Consider the following 21,945-nt stretch of genomic DNA (forward strand, 5'->3'; position numbering starts at 1 on the left):
TCTTACGGCTTGGGGGTAAAAACTGTTGAGAAGCATTTTTGTCCTAGACTTGGCACAACGGTACCGCTTGCCATGCGGTAGTAGAGAGAACAGTCTATGACTCGGGTGGCTGGGGTCTTTGCATCTTTTTGGGGCCTTCCTCTGACACCGCCTGGTGTAGAGGTCCTGGATGGCAGGCAGCTTAGCCGCAGTGATGTATTGGGCCGTACGCACTACCCTCTGTAGTGCCTTGCGGTCAGAGGCCGAGCAGTTGCCGTACCAGGCAGTGATGCAACCAGTCAGGATGCTGTTGCAGCTGTAGAACTTTTTGGGGATCTCAGGACCCATGCCAAATCCTTTTAGGTTCCTGAGGGGGAATAGGCTTTGTCGTGCCCTCTTCACGACTGTCTTGGTGTGTTTGGACCATTCTAGTTTGTTGTTGATGTGGACACCAAGGAACTTGAAGCTCTCAACCTGCTCCACTACAGCCCCGTCGATGAGAATGTGCTTGGTCCTCCTTTTCCTGTAGTCCACAATCATCTCCTTAGTCTTGGTTACATTGAGGGATAGGTTGTTATTCTGGCACCACCCGGCAGGGTCTCTGACTTCCTCCCTATAGGCTGTCTTGTCGTTGTCTGTGATCAGGCCTACCACTGTTGTGTCGTCTGCAAACTTAATGATGGTGTTGGAGTCGTGCCTGGCCATGCAGTCGTGGGTGAAAAGGGAGTACAGGAGGGGACTGAGCACGCACCCCTGGGGAGCTCTAGTGTTGAGGATCAGCCTGGCAGATGTGTTGCTGCCTACCCTCACCACCTGGGGGTGGCCCGTCAGGAAGTCCAGGATCCAGTTGCAGAGGGAGGGGTTTAGTCCCAGGATCCTTAGCTTAGTGATGAGCTTTGAGGGTACTATTGTGTTGAACGCTGAGCTGTAGTCAATGAATAGCATTCTCACGTAAGTGTTCCTTTTGTCCATGTGGGAAGGGCAGTGTGGAGTGCAATAGAGATTGCATCATCTGTGGATCTGTTTGGGCGGTATGCAAATTGGAGTGGGTCAAGGGTTTCTGGGATAATGATGTTGATGAAAGCCATTACCAACCTTTCAAAGCACTTCATGGCTACAGACGTGAGTGCTACGGGTCTGTAGTCATTTAGGCAGGTTGCCTTTCCGTTCTTGGGGCACAGGGATTATGGTGGTCTGCTTGAAACATGTTGGTATTACAGACTCAGTCAGGGACATGTTGAAAATGTCAGTGAAGACACCTGCCAGTTGGTCAGCACATGCCAGGAGCACACGTCCTGATAATCTGTCTGGCCCCGCAGCCTTGTGTATGTTGACCTGTTTAAAGGTCTTACTCACGTCGGCTACGGAGAGCGTGATCACACAGTCGCCTGGAACAGCTAATGCTCTCATGCATGCCTCAGTATTGCTTGACTCCAAGCGAGCATAGAAGTGATTTAGCCCGTCTGGTAGGCTTGTGTCACTGGGCAGCTCGCGGCTGTGATTCCCTTTGTAGTCTGTAATAGTTTGCAAGCCTTGCCACATAACACGAGCGTCGGAGCCGGTGTAGTATGATTCAATCTTAGCCCTGTATTGACGCTTTGCCTGTTTGATGGTTTGTCGCAGGGCATAGCAGGATTTATTGTAAGCTTCCGGGTTTGAGTCCCGCACCTTGAAAGTGGCACCTCTACCCTTTAGCTCAGTGCAAATGTTGCCTGTAATCCATGGCTTCTGGTTGGGGTATGTACGTACAGTCACTGTGGGGACGACGTCCTCGATGCACTTATTGATAAAGCCAGTGACTGATGTGGTGTACTCCTCAATGCCATCGGAGGAATCCCGGAACATGTTCCAGTCTGTGCTAGCAGAACAGTCCTGTAGTTTAGCATCTGCTTCATCTGACCACTTTTTTATAGACCGAGTCACTGGTGCTTCCTGCTTTAATTTTTGCTTCTAAGCAGGAATCAGGAGAGAGTTGTGGTCGGATTTACCAAATGGAGGGTGAGGGAGAGCTTTGTACACATCTCTGTGTGTGGAGTACAGGTGATCTAGAATTGTTTTCCCTCTGGTTGCACATTTAACATGTTGATGAAAATTTGGTAGAACTGATTGAAGTTTCCCTGCATTAAAGTCTCCGGCCACTAGGAGCACCACCTCTGGGTGAGTGGTTTCCTGTTTGCTTATTTCCTTATACAGCTGACTGAGTGCGGTCTTAGTGCCAACATCTGTCTGTGGTGGTAAATAAACAGCCACGAAAAGTATAGCTGAGAACTCTCTTGGCAAGTAGTGTGGCCTGCAATTTATCACAATATTCTCTACTTCAGGCAAGCAAAATCTTCCTTCTATAGATTTCGTGCACCAGCTGTTGTTTACAAATATGCACAGACCGCCCCCCCTCGTCTTACTGGAGTGTTCTGTTCTATCTTGCCGGTGCAGCGTGTATCCCGCTAGCTGAATATCCATGTCGTCATTCAGGCACGATTCCGTGAAACATAGGATATTACAGTTTTTGATGTCCCGTTGGTAGGATATTCGTGATCGTACCTCGTCTAGTTTATTGTCCAATGATTGCACGTTGGCGAGTAGTATTGACGGAAAAGGCAGCTTTCCCACTCGCCTTCTCTGGGTCCTTACGAGGCATCCGGCTCTGTGTCCTCTGTACCTGCGTCGCTTCCTCTTGCAAATAACGTGGATGTCGGCCCTGCCGGGTATTTGGAGGATGTCTTGTGCATCTTGTTTGTTGAAGAAATAATCTTTGTCTAATCCGAGGTGAGTGATCGCTGTCCTGATATCCAGAAGCTCTTTGTCTAATCCGAGGTGAGTGATCGCTGTCCTGATATCCAGAAGCTCTTTGTCTAATCCGAGGTGAGTGATCGCTGTCCTGATATCCAGAAGCTCTTTGTCTAATCCGAGGTGAGTGATCTCTGTCCTGATATCCAGAAGCTCTTTGTCTAATCCGAGGTGAGTGATCGCTGTCCTGATATCCAGAAGCTCTTTGTCTAATCCGAGGTGAGCGATCACTGTCCTGATATCCAGAAGCTCTTTGTCTAATCCGAGGTGAGCGATCGCTGTCCTGATATCCAGAAGCTCTTTGTCTAATCCGAGGTGAGCGATCACTGTCCTGATATCCAGAAGCTCTTTGTCTAATCCGAGGTGAGCGATCGCTGTCCTGATATCCAGAAGCTCTTTGTCTAATCCGAGGTGAGTGATCGCTGTCCTGATATCCAGAAGCTCTTTGTCTAATCCGAGGTGAGTGATCGCTGTCCTGATATCCAGAAGCTCTTTGTCTAATCCGAGGTGAGTGATCGCTGTCCTGATATCCAGAAGCTCTTTTTTTGCTGTAAAATACAGTTGCAGAAACATCATGTACAAAATAAACTACAAATAACACGAAGCCCCCCCCCACATAGCAGCACAATTGGTTGGACGCCCGTAAAATTGTTGCCATTTCTTCCGGCGCCATTTTCAGTTTAAGTGTAGATGAATGAGGAAAATGTTTTACTAAATCCATTTTTAGAACAAGGCTGTAATGTAATAAAATGTGGAAAAGGGGAAGGGGTCTGAATACTTTCTGAATGCACTGTATATCACTGATGCAATTTCTATGTTCAGTTGCTTGAGATGATTTCACGGCAACACTGCTCCCTGCATCCAAGTTTCATGACATAGTGTTTTCAAAGAGCTGTCAATCAAGGCGAGCTCATGAATATAAGCTCCCCGCCCACTCAGCCTGTCTTTTCAAACTTCCTGGTAGTTAGCCACGAGAGGAAAACTCCTGTTCAGAAAGTAACTTATTAATTTTTTTTAAATGCATGCCGCCTATAGCGAGCCACCGGCCGCGCATTCTGCAAGATGGATGGTCTATTGAAAAGTATGTCAAAGTAAATGCTGCCGACAGCCCACATTTCTATTCAAAAATGGGAAATGTTCAATATTTTGTTTATCAATTACATGATTGTGTTTCTATCTCCTACCTTGGTATGGGCTCAGATTAAATACGCTATTATGTCACACTCCTATCGCACAGCAATACTGTAGCCTACCTACACCGTCATAGGCTACCGGTCTATTTTACTCATGAGCACGATTGGCTATTGAATGAGAGACAGAAAAATGGTAGCCTAATATATGTTGTGTAGCAGAATAAACCAGTCATGTCAGAAACAGACAGACATGCTCTGCAATATGATTCAGGCCCATATAATAAAAAGTGAATAAAAAGTGAGTTATTATAATAAACAAACACCTTCATTTCCTCCAAAAATAACAATATTAGCTTGCAATACAGTTGCTCAACCACTAGAAGTTGGGCGTATGCACGGTCTGAGATGTACATGGGAGGTACGCAAACTCTCCCGTCAAGATCCAACATTTGATAAATACCAACCTTGGGTGGGAAAAACAGGTCGCACGTCAGGCTTACTTCTATTGCAGGTATGCACTTTAGATAAACGAGGCCCCTTGACGCTATGATCCACAAACGATCTGGTATTGTACTTCTCTAATTCTCATAGCCAGCTGGTATGTGTCAGTGATTGTCTACTTACATGGAATACAAGTGTCAACATCAAAATACAGTCAGGAGATATGCTTTTATACAGGCTGAGAATACATAAATCAGTTTATAATGTGTCCTTACTGTCAGCAGCACTGAGGTACTCTGGGTTAGAAGAGGTGTAGAGGGGTCCAGAGGGGCCCTGGGTTTGCCTTGGTGGGAAAAACAAGGAGGTAGAGTTTAGCGTTAAGGCATGAGGTGTGGTACAGTGCATTTGGACAGTATTCAGACCCCTTCATTTTTCCCACATTGCTACGTTACAGCATTATTTTTTTTAAATCATAAAAAATAAAAAAGTATTCACAATCTACACACAATACCCCATAATGACAAAGCAAAAACAGTTTTTTCCCCCAGATGTACAACCCCCCCTCACAGAAAAAACCCATTTACATAAGTATTCAGACCCTTTGCTCAGTACTTTGTTGAAGCACCTTTGGCAGCGATTACAGCCTCGAGTCTTCTTGGGTATGACGCAACAAGTTTGGCACACCTGTATTTGGGGAGTTTCTCCCATTCTTCTCTGCAGATCCTCTCAAGTTCTGTCAGGTTGGATGGAGAGCGTCACTGCACAGCTATTTTCAGGTCTCTCCAGAGATGCTTGATCGGATTCAAGTCCGAGCTCTGGCTGGGCCACTCAAGGACATTCAGAGACTTGTCCTGAAGCCACTCCTGCGTTGTCTTGGTTGTGTGCTTAGGGTCGTTGTCCTGTTGGATTCTGGTGAACCTTTGCCCAGTCTGAGGCCCTGAGAGCTCTGGAGCAGGTTTTCATCAAGGATCACTCTGTACATTCCCCCTTTCACCATTCCCTCGATCCTGATTAGTCTCCCAGTCCCTGCCGCTGAAATTACATCCCCCCCTTCACTGTAGGGATGGTATTGGCCAGGTGATGAGCGGTGCCTGGTTTCCTGCAGACATAACGATTGGCATTCAGGCCAAAGATTTCAATATTGGTTTCATCAGACAAGAAAATCTTGTTTCTCATGGTCTGAGAGTCCTTCAGGTGCCTTTTGGCAAACTCCAAGCGGGCTGTCATGTGCCTTTTTAACTGAGGAGTGGCTTCTGTCTGGCCACTCTACCATAAAGGATTGGTGGAGTGCTGCAGAGATGATTGTCCTTCTGGAAGGTTCTCCACAGAGGAACTCTAGAGCTCTGTCAGAGTGACCATCTGGTTCTTGGTCACCTCCATGACTAAGGCCCTTCTCCCGATTGTTCAGTTTGGCCGGGCAGCCAGCTCTACGAAGAGTCTTGGTGGTTCCAAACTTCTTCCATTTAAGAATGATTGAGGCCACTGTGTTCTTCGGTACCTTCAATGCTGCAGAAATTTTTTGCTACCCTTCCCCAGATCTGTGCATCGACACAATCCTGTCTCGGAACCCTACGGACAATTCCTTCGACCTCATGGCTTGGTTTTTGCTCTGACATGCACTGTCAACTGTGGGACCTTAGATAGACAGATGTGTGCCTTTCTAAATCATGTCCAATCAATTGAATTTACCACAGGTGGATTCCAATCAAGTTGTAGAAACATCTCAAGGATGATCAGTAGAAACAGGATGCACCTGAGCTCAATTTCGAGTCTCATAGCAAAGGGTCTGAATACTTACGTAAATAAGGTATTTCTGTTTTTATATTTAATACATTTGCAAAAACATTTAAAAACCTGTTTTTACTTTGTCATTATGGGGTACTGTGTGTCCATTGATGAGGATTATTACAAAAAAATACATTTTAGAATAAGGCTGTAATGTAACAAAACGTGAATAAAGTGAAGGGGTCTGAATACTTTCCGACTGCACTGTGTTTGGCCAATATATAGCACGTCTTCAGGGCTGTTCTTACGCACGACGCCACGCGGCATGCCTAGACACAGCCCGTAGCCGTGGTATGTTGTCCATATACCACAAATCCCGAGGTGCCTTATTGCTATTATAAACTGGTTACCAAAGTAATTAGAAAATTAAACAAATGTTTTATCATACCCGTGGTATATGGTCTGATATACCACAGCTTTCAGCCAATGAGCATTCAGGGCTCGAACCACCCAGTTTATAATTAATAATATATCATGATTATATAACAAGAAACAACACAGAGAGATACCAAATCAATACCATAATGATCCTAAAGTTAATCCAGGTATCAGAAGTTGCAGAGTGTACACACACTAGGAGTAACATTATCATAATAACAGAGAGCGACCAATGACGAGCCTCGCTGGAAACACACCCGATTAAACCAAATCAAAGTCTTCATTTATAACCACCTTTCAAACTGTAATTATGAACGCTAGGACTATTTTTTAAATTGAATATAGAATTATTATTTTTTTCGCAACGTATCGTCTGACTGTAAAAGTAAATCATAATAAAGTAAGTACAATTTAGCCTGGTCGTGAAACAATATACAAATCTAGACCACTAGTAGTGGAGCCAGTTGTCTTAGTGCTGGGCTGGAACAAAAGCCTATAATTACTGCCGGTGTATCAGGAGAGAAGCTGTGTGTAACACTCCTTGGTGAACAGCTGAGGCTACACAGCTTCTTTCATACACAGTTGGGTTGGCTGAAGACAGACAGATTGCGGAGAAGCTGTGTGTAACACTCCTTGGTGAACAGCTGAGGCTACACACCAGCTTCTTTCATACACAGTTGGGTTGGCTGAAGACAGACCGATTGCGGAGAAGCCAGAAGACTTACTTCTTCCTGAACATGACGAATCCTCCCGCTGCCACCAGTATCAGTAGAACTATGAAGATGACTGGACCAATGATAATCAATAGGTTGGATGGGTCCACCCCTAAAAGAAAACACGTTGCCATGGAGTTTACGGCCAGGCTACTGCTAACGTAAAAAAGAAGCTCTATATTCAAATGATATTGGATTGATTTCACGGATTGGTCGAGCGGTCTGTGGCGTGTGTCTCTTACGGAGGTCCTGTACGTAGAAGTGTGTGGGGTCGGTCCAGGAGCCGTTTCCTGCCAGCGACGTGGCTCGGATCCTCACAGTGTAGTTCCCAGGGTGCACCACTCTCAGCCTGCAGCCCTCCGACTGCTGGTACATCTTCCTGGACACACAGTGGTGCAACTCCTAGAACGAACACACACACAGAGACAGAGACAGAGACAGACACACACAAGATGTTTAATTAATTTATATATTTTTTTTTAGGAGGAGAGTAGTTGGAGGGGGGAGAGAAGGGTTGAATAAGCCCATTATATAGAAATGAAATGTGAACGAATGAAAGTAGGAAACACAATATTACACTAGGAACACATCGAGCTAATAGAGTAGGCCGTCTAAGCTAATCAGAGATGTGTTTTTAAAATCACTGCATTAACAGCCAACAATAATAAAAAAAGAATTTAAAAAAAACTGATTTGAGAAAAACATGTTTGTTTGACCACCACCGGAGTTGATGTTTTCAACATCAGTAATATCAGCTGTACCCAGTGTGATGTTGCCATGGTAACTAAAACAGAGTGCTGATGCAACATGGCTATTGTTACATTAACGGTCCTATTTTAGAAATGAGAGCAGCAGAGATGTGTGTTCACAACGTATCTGAATTATACTAAGTGAGACTGCGGGCACAGCATAAGTCCAGTATTTTAAGTGTGTGTTTGTTTTCATGCCTGTGCGTGTTTTCATGCCTGTGCGTGTTTTCATGCCTGTGCGTGTTTGTCTGCTCACCTCTGTGTCTCCCAGTCTCTTGTAGTTGACTTCGTACAGGATGATCATTCCATTGGGAGCTTTAGGCTCCAGCCATTTGATTTGAACAGAGTACTCAGACACATCATAGCTGATGGGGCCCACGATGTCATCTGCTTTGTCTGTTGGCAGGATACACAAGGTTTTAAAATGGACTCTGTTGACAGCACACAAAAGGTTTTAAGATGTCCTCTGTTGACAGGATACAAAAGGTTTTAAGATGGCCTCTTTGGCTGTTAGCAGGATACACAAGGTTTAAAAATGGCCTCTGCTGACAGGATACACAAGGTTTAAAAATGGCCTCTGCTGACAGGATACACAAGGTTTAAAAATGGCCTCTGCTGACAGGATACACAAGGTTTAAAAATGGCCCCTGCTGACAGGATACACAAGGTTTAAAAATGGCCTCTGCTGACAGGATACACAAGGTTTAAAAATGGCCTCTGCTGACAGGATACATAATGTTTAAAAATGGCCTATGTTGACAGGATACACAAGGTTTAAAAATGGCCTCTTTGGCTGTTAGCAGGATACACAAGTGATAAAATGGCCTCTTTACTCTATCCCAATACCACAAACCTCAACATCTCAGGTCTATAAATACTATGTAAAAGTAGACAAAAAATTATGATATGCACTTGTTAAACTGCTTTTTTACTTCTGACATTGTTTTCTTAAGTGGTTGGTGTGCGGTGTAGACTGTGTGCAAGTGTAGTGTACTTAAGCAATAAGGCCCGAGGGGGTGTGGTATATGGCTGTCAGCCAATCAGCATTCAGGGCTCAAACCATAATAATGGCCAATATACCACAGCTAAGGGCTGTTCTTAAAGGGATACTTTGGGATTTTGGCAATGAGGCCCTTTATCTACTTCTCCAGAGTTAGATGAACTCGTGGATACCATTGTTATGGCTCTGTGCCAATGCTAACTAGCATTAGCGCAATGACTGGAAGTCTATGCTAGCAGATACCCATAGACCTCCAGTCATTGCGCTAACGCTAGTTAGCAATTGCGCTCACTAGCGAATGCAGAGACATACAAATGGTTTCCACGAGTTCATCTGACTCTGGGGAAGTAAATAAAAGGTCTCATTGCCAAAATCCTGAAGTCTCCCTTTAAGGCATCAACATCCCTAGGTTCAGCTGGTGCCTAGCTGAGTGTGCTCGCATACTCCCTTAAAAGATCTTCGCTTGAAAAACTATAGCAATAGCACTGTTTGTCCATCTTGAGATGCCGTAGCCCATATACACTGCATCGAAATAGTCAAAAATGAACCTAAGCTAACTCAAGATAACTGTCATTCATTTCAAGGAGAGCATAGTCGTGCAATTCTACATCTAACTAAGATGATTGGTGCAGTATTTCTCAAGTTCAAACATGTGAATGAAAACAATTTGTCTCTCGTAAAACAACAACAAAGGAAGAAGAAGAAGAATCCCAACGTCAGCTTGCCTTGAGACATGTGTTTTTGTTGCAGGAACAGCTGAAAATCCCTTGCTGAACACCAAAACATATTAAAATGTGGTCAAAATATATGCACAAATGTTCCAAACTGTTTCGGATGGTAAGCATGAAGCGGAGTGCCTGGATACAGCCTATAGCTGCGGTATATTAGCCATAAATCACAAGTCCCCGAGGTATAAACTGGTTACCAACATAAATAGAACTGTAAACAAGTATTTTTTTTGGCGTCATACCTGTGGTATATTGTCTGATATACACACACGACTGAAATGCTGTTTCAGCCAATCAGCAGCCAGGAATCAAACTACCAGGTTTATAATGGTGTGTAGATAGCCTCACCCTCAGGCATGGTGCGAGCTGAGACGAAGGCTGCCATACTGCAGCGTGAGGGGTTTGTGGGGTGGTTGCAGGCCAACACATCGATCTGGTACGAGGTGAAGTGTCGGAGGCCGGAGATGACCGTGGACTCCTTGGAGAACACAGTCAGCTGGATCTTAGTGCTCTCCGCACCATCCTCGTCATCGTCTGGGCCGCTGGTGGAGTAACCTTCCGGCAGGGTGGGGGGCTTTGTCGCGAACGAAGGCTGCGTCTCATTAGCTACGCCCATGGCTGAGCGGCGCTGTCTGGTTGATCTGGGGGATAATCAATCAATCAAATTCTATTGATTTAGTGTTAACTGTTTACAAAAAACACTGTTAAAGTTACTGCTACTGAGCAGAGTGCTGACGAGACTTCATGCAGGCAACTTCTGAATGTTTACCACCAGGGGGAGCACTGGGGCTTTGATTAGAATTGAAGGGCATCCAATTCTGCTCTTTTTGCCACTAATTGGTCTTCTGACCAATCAGATCAGATATTTTGCCAATAATTGGGCAAAAGATAAGAATTGTGCTGCCTGTGTAAATGCAGCATTAGGTTTTAAATGACAGGATGGAGACAGAGCTGATCTAAAACACCTATTTGGGGATTTGTGTGTAAATATATATATATATATATTTTGTACCCTAACTACAAAACTAATGTCCCAATTAGGATAATAAATACATTGATTAATTGACTGACTGATTGACTGACTGTGTGTTTTGGCTGGCTAGCTGGCTGATTGGCTGGCTAGCTGGCTGATTGGCTGGCTAGCTGGCTAATTGGCTGGCTGATTGGCTGGCTGGCTGATTGGCTGGCTGATTGGCTGGCTAGCTGGCTGATTGGCTGGCTAGCTGGCTGATTGGCTGGCTAGCTGGCTGATTGGCTGGCTGACGTAGTTGTCATACATACTTGAGCAGGAAGACCTCATTGTGGATGTAGTTCTCAAAGGTCTTGCGGTACTCTGAGTCCTCAGCCTCCTTCTTCAGTTGTTTCTCTGTTTTGGGACAGGCACAACAGCGGCCACCCTGACCCTCATCCTCAGTCTGGTTCCACTTAGCCTCTTCGTCACTGTCGACCTGGGTGGGCACCCGCGAAGGCAGCTTCATACCTAAACAGAGAGAGAGGGAGAGAGAGTTAAAGACAGAGAGAGATAGACACCTGCGATGGCAAATTGATACCTGGACGGAGGGAGGGAGCGCGAGAGAGAGACAGAGTTAGACAGATAGACACCAGCGAAGGCAGCTTCATACCTAAACAGAGAGAGAGGGAGAGAGAGTTAAAGACAGAGAGAGATTGATACCTGGGCGGAGGGAGGGAGCGTGAGAGAGAGACAGAGTTAGACAGATAGACACCAGCGAAGGCAGCTTCATACCTGGAGGAAGAGGGAGAGAGAGTTAAAGACAGAGAGAGATTGATACCTGGACGGAGGGAGGGAGCGAGAGAGAGACAGAGTTAGACAGACACCAGCGAAGGCAGCTTCATACCTAAACAGAGAGAGAGGGAGAGAGAGTTAAAGACAGAGAGAGATTGATACCTGGGCGGAGGGAGGGAGCGTGAGAGAGACAGAGTTAGACAGATAGACACCAGCGAAGGCAGCTTCATACCTGGAGGAAGAGGGAGAGAGAGTTAAAGACAGAGAGAGATTGATACCTGGGCGGAGGGAGGGAGCGTGAGAGAGACAGAGTTAGACAGATAGACACCAGCGAAGGCAGCTTCATACCTGGAGGAAGAGGGAGAGAGAGTTAAAGACAGAGAGAGATTGATACCTGGGCGGAGGGAGGGAGCGTGAGAGAGACAGAGTTAGACAGATAGACACCAGCGAAGGCAGCTTCATACCTGGAGGAAGAGGGGGAGGTAGTTTTCCCCTTTAGTTAACAGCAGTGATGTGTAGTGGAGTGTATACGTAGGTAACCCACTTATTTTTCAGTGGGCATTGCGATTACTCACTTCTTATTCCCCACTGATGCTGTGTCAATGTAGTGTAATGGAGGTATACGCCGTATCAATTAATAAGGCTGATGGAACAGATCAGAATGTTTAGCTTAAAATGTCGATAAATATGATTTATTCGGTAGGTCTACGCATGAATGTTCCAAAATGCAGTTTTTTGGCGGGAAACACAGTTCTAACATGAGCACAGCACATGTGAGCAGTTTCATGCCAGAGATGGGAATATCCATTACAAATGTAGGAACGGGGAGATCTAAAGATGCAACAACTATCAAGGGTTGCTCGTATGACTAGGATAATGCCCTTGGCTGCTAGACAATGAAAGAAAAATGAACAGAGGAACGTATATGATGAAGTCTTCATGAAAAAGAATTGCCTCTACATTTCTATGGTGGGATTTTGTCTATTGGCTACATTGAGGAAAGGTAAGATATGCCTCATAATATGAAGTAAAACGTCCAGGTATCAAACAATTAAGGGAAAAACCTAGATTCTAATGATAGGCTTAACCTTCTCAATTAAATGCCTATACCTACAGAATGCCTACCTGGCAGAATGATATCATGATTATTTGCATCAATCCAGTGGGCATTTATTTTGAACTCTTCATGTGCTACAGAAACACTGCTAACCCAACGACAGTGCAATATGTCTGCACACTTAAAGGGTAACTACAACAACAACAAAAAATCTACATTTCTTCTATTTTTATCCAGACCTCAAAAGTGGTCCTCCTGATTGTCGTTGTAAACTTAGAACATACAATGTTGTTGTTTTAAGAGAGAGCAAAAAAAATAAAACAGAATTAAATTGAAACAAACCTGTGAAATTTAGCCTCATTTGTCGGTTTCAATTGTAGGTTCTACTATTAGCTGACTTGCATAGTAGATCTTGGGTAGGCCTAATATAGGATTTATCATTATAGATCATTCACAGTTTACGTCACTGTTTCTCATAGACTTTTTCACACTTTTCCGGGCGGGCCATATCGATTTTTGCAATATATGGATCTGTGCCATTTACTTTTAAATGGACTGTGTTTACAGCATGTGAGTAGATGACCTTTCTTTTGAGATCAAAGCGAGAAATGCATGTAGCCACCAGTGCACATTTGTTCATATTCTTTGCTAGTTAGTGAATTATTATTAGTCCCGTTATGACTACATTCTAGTCAACAACGGGGGAGTGGTTGCTTCCTACAACAGCAAAACATGTGTACATTTCTAGCCTTCTTTGAAAAGTGAGTCAGGTAAAGAGATTTGTTTATCTCTTAAAGGGGCAGTGTTGCATTTTGAGACAGGCTTGAATAAGCTAAGTAGCCAATAGGCAGAGAGTAGCATAATGTGTCTGATTCTCTGTAATAACGGTAAGGGAATATGTTTTATTTTGTAAAGTGGTTTCTTGCCACAAACACCACCACATTTTCACCTCCATTTTCAGTGAAGGACAAGTGGATAAAGTCTCATGGAATGTGGTCCCGTGTGGCTCAGGTGGTAGAGCATTACGCTTGCAACGCCAGGGCTGTGGGTTCGATTCCCACCGTGGACCAATATATAAAAAAGGTATTAATAAGTTATGAAAAAGTTATGAAAAAGTTATGAAAAAGTTATGAAAAAGTTATGAAAAAGTTATGAAAATGTATGCACTCACTACTGTAAGTCACTCTGGATAAATGACTGATGTGTAAAATGTAGACCACATTTGCTCCTACTGTAGGCAAACCGTAACTGAAAGTGGTTACAGCCGTCGTGTTCGCAGTAAACAACCGCCAGAACTTTCACAATGTTCAAGTTTGCGCTCAGCAGACAGGAAATTTGCTCAGTGCTGAAAAACAAATAGAGGGAACATTGGTCAAGACTCCATCCTGTCAGTAACTGTCCTCAGTGCCTCAGCTGGTTGATATAAAACAACCCTCACATGATCCCCTCCAGACTAGTGTTGTCTAGACTTTCTGGGTGAGAGTAGATGATGACGTTGGAGCTTGTCTGTGTGACACAGAGTGGGTGGCTGCCACTTGTTAGTGCAAGGCCAAATCAGGTAAAGAACTATTCCAACCACCTCTGAATCACAGTCCCTCACACACACACCAACATTTCTGTCAGTAGTCCAACAGAATAGAATAATAAGTCGGGAAATATATTTTGTATTATATCGTATTTTGTAAAAGCTCCCTTGTGAAATATACCTTGGTCTCAATGGGAACTCCATGTTATACATGATATATAAATAGGGCTGTGAATTGCCAGTGACCTCACGATACGGTGCCGAGAGGACATTGCGATTCGCACGATTCTATATGTATTGCGATTCGATCCTGCCATTTGGCAGAGTTGATAAGGAGCAATCCAAGTATTATGGGTGTTTCTGCAGGCGGTCTTCAGCACAGGATCTCTCTCTACGCGGATGATGTCTTTGCTCTATCATATCCAACCCTGAGAAATCCCTCCCATTTTTAGACACAATTACAAAGTACGGCAAGTTTTCAGGATATAAGATACATTTGAACAAATCCACTGTTTGCCCTCTCAATCTTACACTCAACGGCTCAGTTAAGACACTCTGCCCGTTCCAATACCTCGCTGTTACACCAGATATGAATGGCCTTTTTAAGGAAAATTATCTCCCACTTCTGGATAGAATCAAGAATGATCTCCAGACCTGGATCTCCCTCCCAATCAGCTTAGTGGGAAGAATCAATACCTTGTATGAACATCCTCCCTAGGTTAAACTATTTATTTCAGACGCTCCCATGCTATCTAAGCTAAGTTTCCTTTCCAAACAACAACCAAAGCATCAGCAAATGTATATGGGGCAATAAAACACATAGAGTGGAGACCTTAATCCTATCGAAACCTGAATCTACTAAGGGTGGCCTTGCCCTTCCCTGCCTTCCAATTGTACTACTGGTCTACCCAAATCCACAACATGTTAACATGGATCACAAACAGACGAGACTCAATGTGGATTCAGATAGAGGCCCAAATCCTGTAGCTCATTGCCCCTAAGCTCAATTATATTCATTAATATCTTTAGTGAAGTGGGCAACATAGCCAAAACCGTTGTGATTTACAGCACCCTACTAGCATGGAAGGACTAGGAAATACCTTGGCATTTCCTCCCAGATATGATCTCACTCACCTATAGTATACAACCCAGACTTGCCAAAATCCCTGAGGGATGCCACTCACCTATAGTATACAACCCTGAATTGCCAACAGTCCTGAGTGATGCCACTCTCCTATAGTATACAAACCAGACTTGCCAACAGTCCTGAGGGATGCCACTCACCTATAGTAGACAACTCAGACTTGCCAAAAACCCTGAGAGATGCCACTCACCTATAGTAGACAACTCAGACTTGCCAAAAGCCCTGAGGGATGCCACTCACCTATAGTAGACAACCCAGACTTGCCAAAAGCCCTGAGGGATGCCACTCACCTACAGTAGACAACCCAGACTTGCCAAAAGCCCTGAGGGATGCCACTCACCTATAGTATACAACCCAGACTTGCCAAAAGCCCTGAGGGATGCCACTCTCCTATAGTAGACAACCCAGACTTGCTAAGGAGGGATGCCACTCACCTATAGTAGACAACCCAGACTTGCTAAGGAGGGATGCCACTCACCTATAGTAGACAACCCAGACTTGCTAAGGAGGGATGCCACTCACCTATAGTAGACAACCCAGACTTGCCAAAAGCCCTGAGGGATGCCACTCACCTATAGTAGACAACCCAGACTTGCCAAAAGCCCTGAGGGATGCCACTCTCCTATAGTAGACAACCCAGACTTGCTAAGGAGGGATGCCACTCACCTATAGTAGACAACCCAGACTTGCCAAAAGCCCTGAGGGATGCCACTCTCCTATAGTAGACAACTCAGACTTGCTAAGGAGGGATGCCAACTTTAATCTCTGGCGTACACTAGGGATCAGGACCTTTTCAGACATGTTTCATCACAACACAACAATACGGAAATCCTTTCAAGGGCTTTTGTTTGTTGTTGTAAACAGGTCATTTCCTCATTCACTTCCAAGGGGAGGTTTAGAGCTCAGCTGAATGAAGTTGAGACCCTTCTTGCTTCAGCACAATCCATCAATCTCCTTTATCTCTAGACTCCTTTCTAAGAACGTGGGCTCCTCCTTTACTACGGTGAAAAGAATCTGGGAAAAGGACCTCTGTCTGACTATCAGTGAAGAGTTATGGATGGATGTTTGCTACAAGGTATACTGCTCCTCTACCAATGTAAAAAATAAAATAATCTAATTACAAATGTTTATACACATTTTATTACACCCCAGTGAGACTTTGGGGCGGCAGGGTAGCCTAGTGGTTAGAGCGTTGGACTAGTAACCGAAAGGTTGCAAGATCGAATCCCCAAGCTGACAAGGTAAAAATCTGTTGTTCTGCCCCTGAACAGGCAGTTAACCCACTGTTCCTAGGCCCTCATTGAAAATAAGAATGTGTTCTTAACTGACTTAACCTTTATTCAATTAAGAGTTAAAAATAAATAAATAGAAAGAACAGACATTTCTCCTGATTGGAGAAGATGTACCTCAAAGTGGAAACTAAACTCAGCAAAAAAATAAATGTCCTCTCACTGTCAACTGCGTTTATTTTCAGCAAACTTGTGTAAATATTGTGTAAATATTATACATGTGTGAACATAACAAGATTCAACAACTGAGACATAGGCTGAACATGTTCCACAGACATGTGACTTACAGAAATGGAATAATGTGTCCCTGAACAAAGCGAGGGTCAAAATCAAAAGTAACAGTCCGTATCTGATGTGGCCACCAGCTGCATTAAGTACTGCAGTGAATCTCCACCTCATGGACTGCGCCAGATTTGCCAGTTCTTGGTGTGAGATGTTACCCCACTCTTCCACCAAGCAAGTTCTCTGACATTTCTGTGAGGAATGGCCCTAGCCGTCACCCTCCGATCCAACAGGTCCCAGACGTGCTCAATGGGATTGAGATCCGGGCTCTTTGCTGGCCATGGCAGAACACTGACATTCCAGTCTTGCAGGAAATCACTACATGAGGGAGGAGGATGTCTTCCCTGTAACGCACAGCGTTGATTGCCTGCAATGACAACAAGCTCAGTCCGGTGATGCTGTGACACACCGCCCCAGACCATGACGGACACTCCACCTCCAAATCGATCCCGCTCCAGAGTACAGGCCTCGGTGTAACGCTCATTCCTTCGACGATAAACACAAATCCGTCCATCACCCCTGGTGAGACAAAACCGCGACTCGTCAGTGAAGAGCACTTTTTGCCAGTCCTGTCTGGTCCAGCGACGGTGGGTTTGTGCCCATAGGCGACGTTGTTGCCGGTGATGTCTGGTGAGGACCTGCCTTACAACAGGCCTACAAGCCCTCAGTCCAGCATCTCTCAGCCTACTGCAGACAGTCTGAGCACTGATGGGAGGGATTGTGCGTTCCTGATGTAACTCGGGCAGTTGTTGTTGCCATCCTGTACTTGTCCCGCATGTGTGATGTTCGGATGTACCAATCCTGTGCAGGTGTTGTTACACGTGGTCTGTCACTGTGAGGACGATCAGTTGTCCATCCTGTCTCCCTGTAGCGCTGTCTTAGGCGTCTCACAGAACAGACATTGCAATTGATTGCCCTGGTCACATCTGCAGTCCTCATGCCTCCTTGCAGCATGCCTAACACGGAACCCAAACCGGCTGCGTGCGTTCGCCATCGTGCATCAATGTATTTTGTCCCCCTACACCCAACGCAATCACGACACGCACGCAGGTTAAATTCCAAAACAAACTCTGAACCAATTACATTAATTTGGGGACAGGTCGAAAAGCATTAAACATTTATGGCAATTTAGCAGGTTAGCTTGCACTTGCTAGCTAATTTGTCCTATTTAGCTAGCTTGCTGTTGCTAGCTAATTTGTCCTGGGATATAAACATTAAGTTGTTATTTTACCTGAAATGCACAAGGTCCTCTACTCCTACAATTAACCCACACATAAAACGGTCAACCAAATCGTTTCTAGTCATCTCTCTTCCTCCCACGCCTTTTCCTCTTTGAACTTATATGGGGATTGGCATCTAAACTTTCATAGTATTACCACGACGACCGGCAACACAGTTCGTCTTTTAATCACCCACGTGGGTATAACCAATGAGGAGTTGGCCCGTGGGTACCTGCTTCTATAAACCAATGAGGAGATGGGAGAGGCAGGACTTGCAGCGCGATCTGCGTCAGAAATAGAAAGGAGTTCTATTTTAGCCCTTGGCAACGCAGACGCTCGTTGATGCGAGCGAGCTGTGTGGGTGCAATAACTGAATAACATAGATTTCTAAATGTATTTTGCAACGCTCACGCACGCGGTGTGGTCAGGGTATAAGGCACATTCACGCAGATGAGCAGGGACCCTGGGCATCTTCCTTTCAGTGTTTTTCAGAGTCAGTAGAAAGGCCTCTTTAGTGTCCTAAGTTTTCATAACTGTGACCTTAATTGCCTACCGTCTGTAAGCTGTTAGTGTATTAACGACCGTTCCACAGGTGCATGTTGATTAATTGTTTATCGTTAATTGAACAAGTATGGGAAACAGTGTTTAAACCCTTTACAATCAAGACCTGTGAAGTTATTTGGATTTTTACGAATTATCTTTGAAAGACAGGGTCCTGACAAAGGGACGTTTCTTTTATGCATGTAATTTGGAGCTGTAGAGAGATGACCAGATTTTGGCAATCTATACATACTGCTGCACACAAAATACTAGCTGTACAGTTTGATATGACCACATGTCTCTATCTTCTTAATGCCCAGCGGGACTTTGTTCTTGATCCTGACAGAGAAAATGTGTTCATGACTATCAGAAACTTTGCTAAGAAATGTATTCTTCTATTGTGGGCTTCTAATTCTTCTCCCACATTTAAAATGTGGATTGACCAGATTGTTGACTTTCTTCCTCTTGAAAAGCTCACTTATGACCTCCACAAGAGACAGCCCAGGTTTGATAGACTCTGGTCTCCACTATTCAACTATATTTCAAACTGGACAGAGTGAATGGGGTGATTAGGGAAATGAGCAGATACACGTTGCGTAAGGTGCTGTAAAAACTCTTTGCTCGTCGTCTCAGCTAAGGCTGGAAATAGTTAATAGGAACGCTGATAGGAACGCTGATAGGAACGCTGATAGGAACGCTGATAGGAACGCTGATAGTGCTGCTGCAAGTTTGTTCGTTTTGTATTATTCATGTTGGCCTGTGAATCTGGAATGTGTTTTGTTGGTTGATTGAAAAACAAGAAAACTTTATAAAATTTTTAACAAATAAATAAAATTAAAACGAAGATAAGCTGGAGAACGAGAGTTTTGTCGGAGGTACAGCCGACTAGCGCTATAAAATAACATACATTTGATTGCGGTACTGTACTGTATACATTTTTCCATCACTAGAAGAGTCAACTGGAGAAAGATCCTTTCACACTCACCTTTCTGGAAGTTAACTAATTATAGTCACATAACTATATCATCTGTATGAACCAGAGAGAACAGTAGAACAGAATAGAACAGTAAAACAGAACAGAAGAGTAGAACAGCAGAATAGAACAGCAGAATAGAACAGCAGATTAGAACAGCAGAATAGAACAGCAGAATAGAACAGCAGAATAGAACAGCAGAATAGAACAGCAGAATAGAACAGCAGAATAGAACAGCAGATTAGAACAGCAGAATAGAACAGCAGAATAGAACAGAACAGTAAAACAAAATATAACAGCAGAATAAAATAGAATAGAAGTGTTCACACACAGAAAAGACTCACCTTTCTGACAGTAATCGAACTTGTAGAGTTCGCTGGCCTCGGGCTGCTGCTGACAGTACACCAGGTAGTGAGTGATGTTCCCGTTGGGATCCGTGGGAGGTTTCCACTTCAGGAGGATCTGAGAGGAAGAGTTGGAGGAGGAGATGGGGTCCAGGGGCACTGAGGGCTCTAGGGGAGGACGGGGATACCAGGGGTTAATCATACCTTTATTATTCTTCTTGTTCAGGTCAGCAGATCACAGAATGCAGAATAACTTAACTCAAAACATATCCATAGACTGATCAAAAGATTAGTTTAACTGTAGTATGTATCAGTCTGTTATATCTGGAGTACTTCTCCTGTCTTATCCGGTGTCCTGTGTGAATTTAAGTATGCTCTCTCTAATTCTCTCTTTCTCTCTCTCTTCTCTCGGGGGACCTGAGCCCTATGACCATGCCTCAGGACTACCTGGCATGATGACTCCTTGCTGTCCGCAGTCCAACTGGCCGTGCTGCTGCTCCAGTTTCAACTGTTGTGCCTGCGGCTATGGAACCCCGACCTGTTCATCAGACGTGCTACCTGTCCCAGACCTGCTGTTTTCAACTCTCTAGAGACAGCAGGAGCGGTAGAGACACTCTTAATGATCGGCTATGAAAAGCCAACTGACATTTACTCCTGAGGTGCTGACCTGTTGCACCCTCTACAACTACTGTGATTATTATTATTTGACCCTGCTGGTCATCTATGAACATTTGAACATCTTGGCCATGTTCTGTTATAATCTCCACCCGGCCAGAAGAGGACTGGCCACCCCTCATAGCCTGGTTCCTCTCTAGGTTTCGGCCTTTCTAGGGAGTGTTTCCTAGCCACCGTGCTTCTACACCTGCATTGCTTGCTGTTTGGGGTTTTAGGCTGGGTTTCTGTACAGCACTTTGAGATATCAGCTGATGTACAAAGGGCTATATAAATACATTTGATTTGATATCAGCTGTGAGACAAGGAGGAATAAAGTAAGACCACAGATGAATAGCCCAGGGAGACCGACTGACTAGGAGACAGACACAGTAGCAGGCTTCATTGTCCTGGGTGATACACTATATATACAAAAGTATGTGGACACCCCTTCAAATTAGTGGATTTGGCCATTTCAGCCACACCCGTTTCTGACAGGTGTATAAAATTGAGCACACAGCCATGCATTCTCCACAGACAAACATTGGCAGTAGAATGGCCTTACTGGAGAGCTCACTGACTTTCAGCATGGCACCGCCATTGGATGCCACCTTTCCAACAAATCAGTTCGGCAAATGCCCATCCTATTAGAACTGCCCTGGTCAACTGTAAGTGCTGTTATTGTGAAGTGGAAACATCTAGGAGCAACAACGGTTCAGCCGCAAAGTGGTAGGCCACACCAGCTCACAGAACGGACCGCAGTGGCTTGAATGATGTATTGGCTGGCACATCACCATCAGAGCCCGGTCGGCAGGGAGGCGACACTCACTACCGAGTTCCAAACTGCTTCTGGAAGCAACGTCAGCACATGAACTCTTCGTCGGGAGCTTCATGAAATGGGTTTCCATGGCCGAGCAGCCTCACGCAAGCCTAAGATCACCATGCGCCATGCCAAGCGTCGGCTGGAGTGGTGGAAAGCTCTACATTGTAGACAATTCTCTGCTCCCAACATTGTGGTAACAGTTTGGGGAAAGGCCCTTTCCTGTTTCAGCATGACAATGCACCCGTGCACAAAGCGAGGTCCATACGGAAATGGTTTGTCGAGATCGGTGTGGAAGAACTTCACTAGCCAGCACAGAGCCCTGACCTCAACTCCATCGAACACCTTTGGGATTAATTGGAATGCTGACTGTGAGCCAGGCCTAATCGCCCAACATCAGTGCCTGACCTCACTAATACTCTTGTGGCTGAATGGAAGCAAGTCCCTGCAGCAATGGTCCAACATCTAGTGGAAAGCCTTCCCAGAAGAGTGGAGGCTGTTATAGCAGCAAAGTGGGGACCAACTCCATATTAACACCCATGATTTTGGAATGAGATGTTCAACGAGCACGTGTCCACATACTTTTGATCATGTAGTGTACACAATTCATGTCCATGTCTCATGACATAAAAATCTGTCTTTAACCTGTCTCCTTCCCTTCAT

General features: G+C 44.7%; 1 protein-coding gene and 1 non-coding gene across 2 annotated transcripts in view; one reads left to right on the plus strand and one right to left on the minus strand.

The window, feature by feature from the left end:
* The window catches only part of LOC100135871 (insulin receptor), a 171,769-nt gene that overhangs the window by 20,649 nt on the left and 129,175 nt on the right, over window positions 1–21,945 (minus strand). Inside the window, exons 11-17 of the mRNA XM_036986535.1 lie at window positions 19,812–19,979; window positions 10,975–11,173; window positions 10,042–10,334; window positions 8,222–8,361; window positions 7,459–7,618; window positions 7,229–7,328; window positions 4,616–4,683 (exon numbers count right to left, since the gene is read on the minus strand). Of these exons, the coding sequence (XP_036842430.1) occupies window positions 4,616–4,683; window positions 7,229–7,328; window positions 7,459–7,618; window positions 8,222–8,361; window positions 10,042–10,334; window positions 10,975–11,173; window positions 19,812–19,979 (1,128 nt within the window). The remainder of the gene's footprint in view (window positions 1–4,615; window positions 4,684–7,228; window positions 7,329–7,458; window positions 7,619–8,221; window positions 8,362–10,041; window positions 10,335–10,974; window positions 11,174–19,811; window positions 19,980–21,945) is intronic.
* On the plus strand, window positions 13,490–13,563 carry trnaa-ugc. Its single transcript has one exon. It is a non-coding gene; the product is annotated as a tRNA-Ala (tRNA).

This window comes from Oncorhynchus mykiss, chromosome 8 (genome assembly GCF_013265735.2).
Source record: "Oncorhynchus mykiss isolate Arlee chromosome 8, USDA_OmykA_1.1, whole genome shotgun sequence".
Lineage (NCBI taxonomy): Eukaryota > Metazoa > Chordata > Actinopteri > Salmoniformes > Salmonidae > Oncorhynchus > Oncorhynchus mykiss.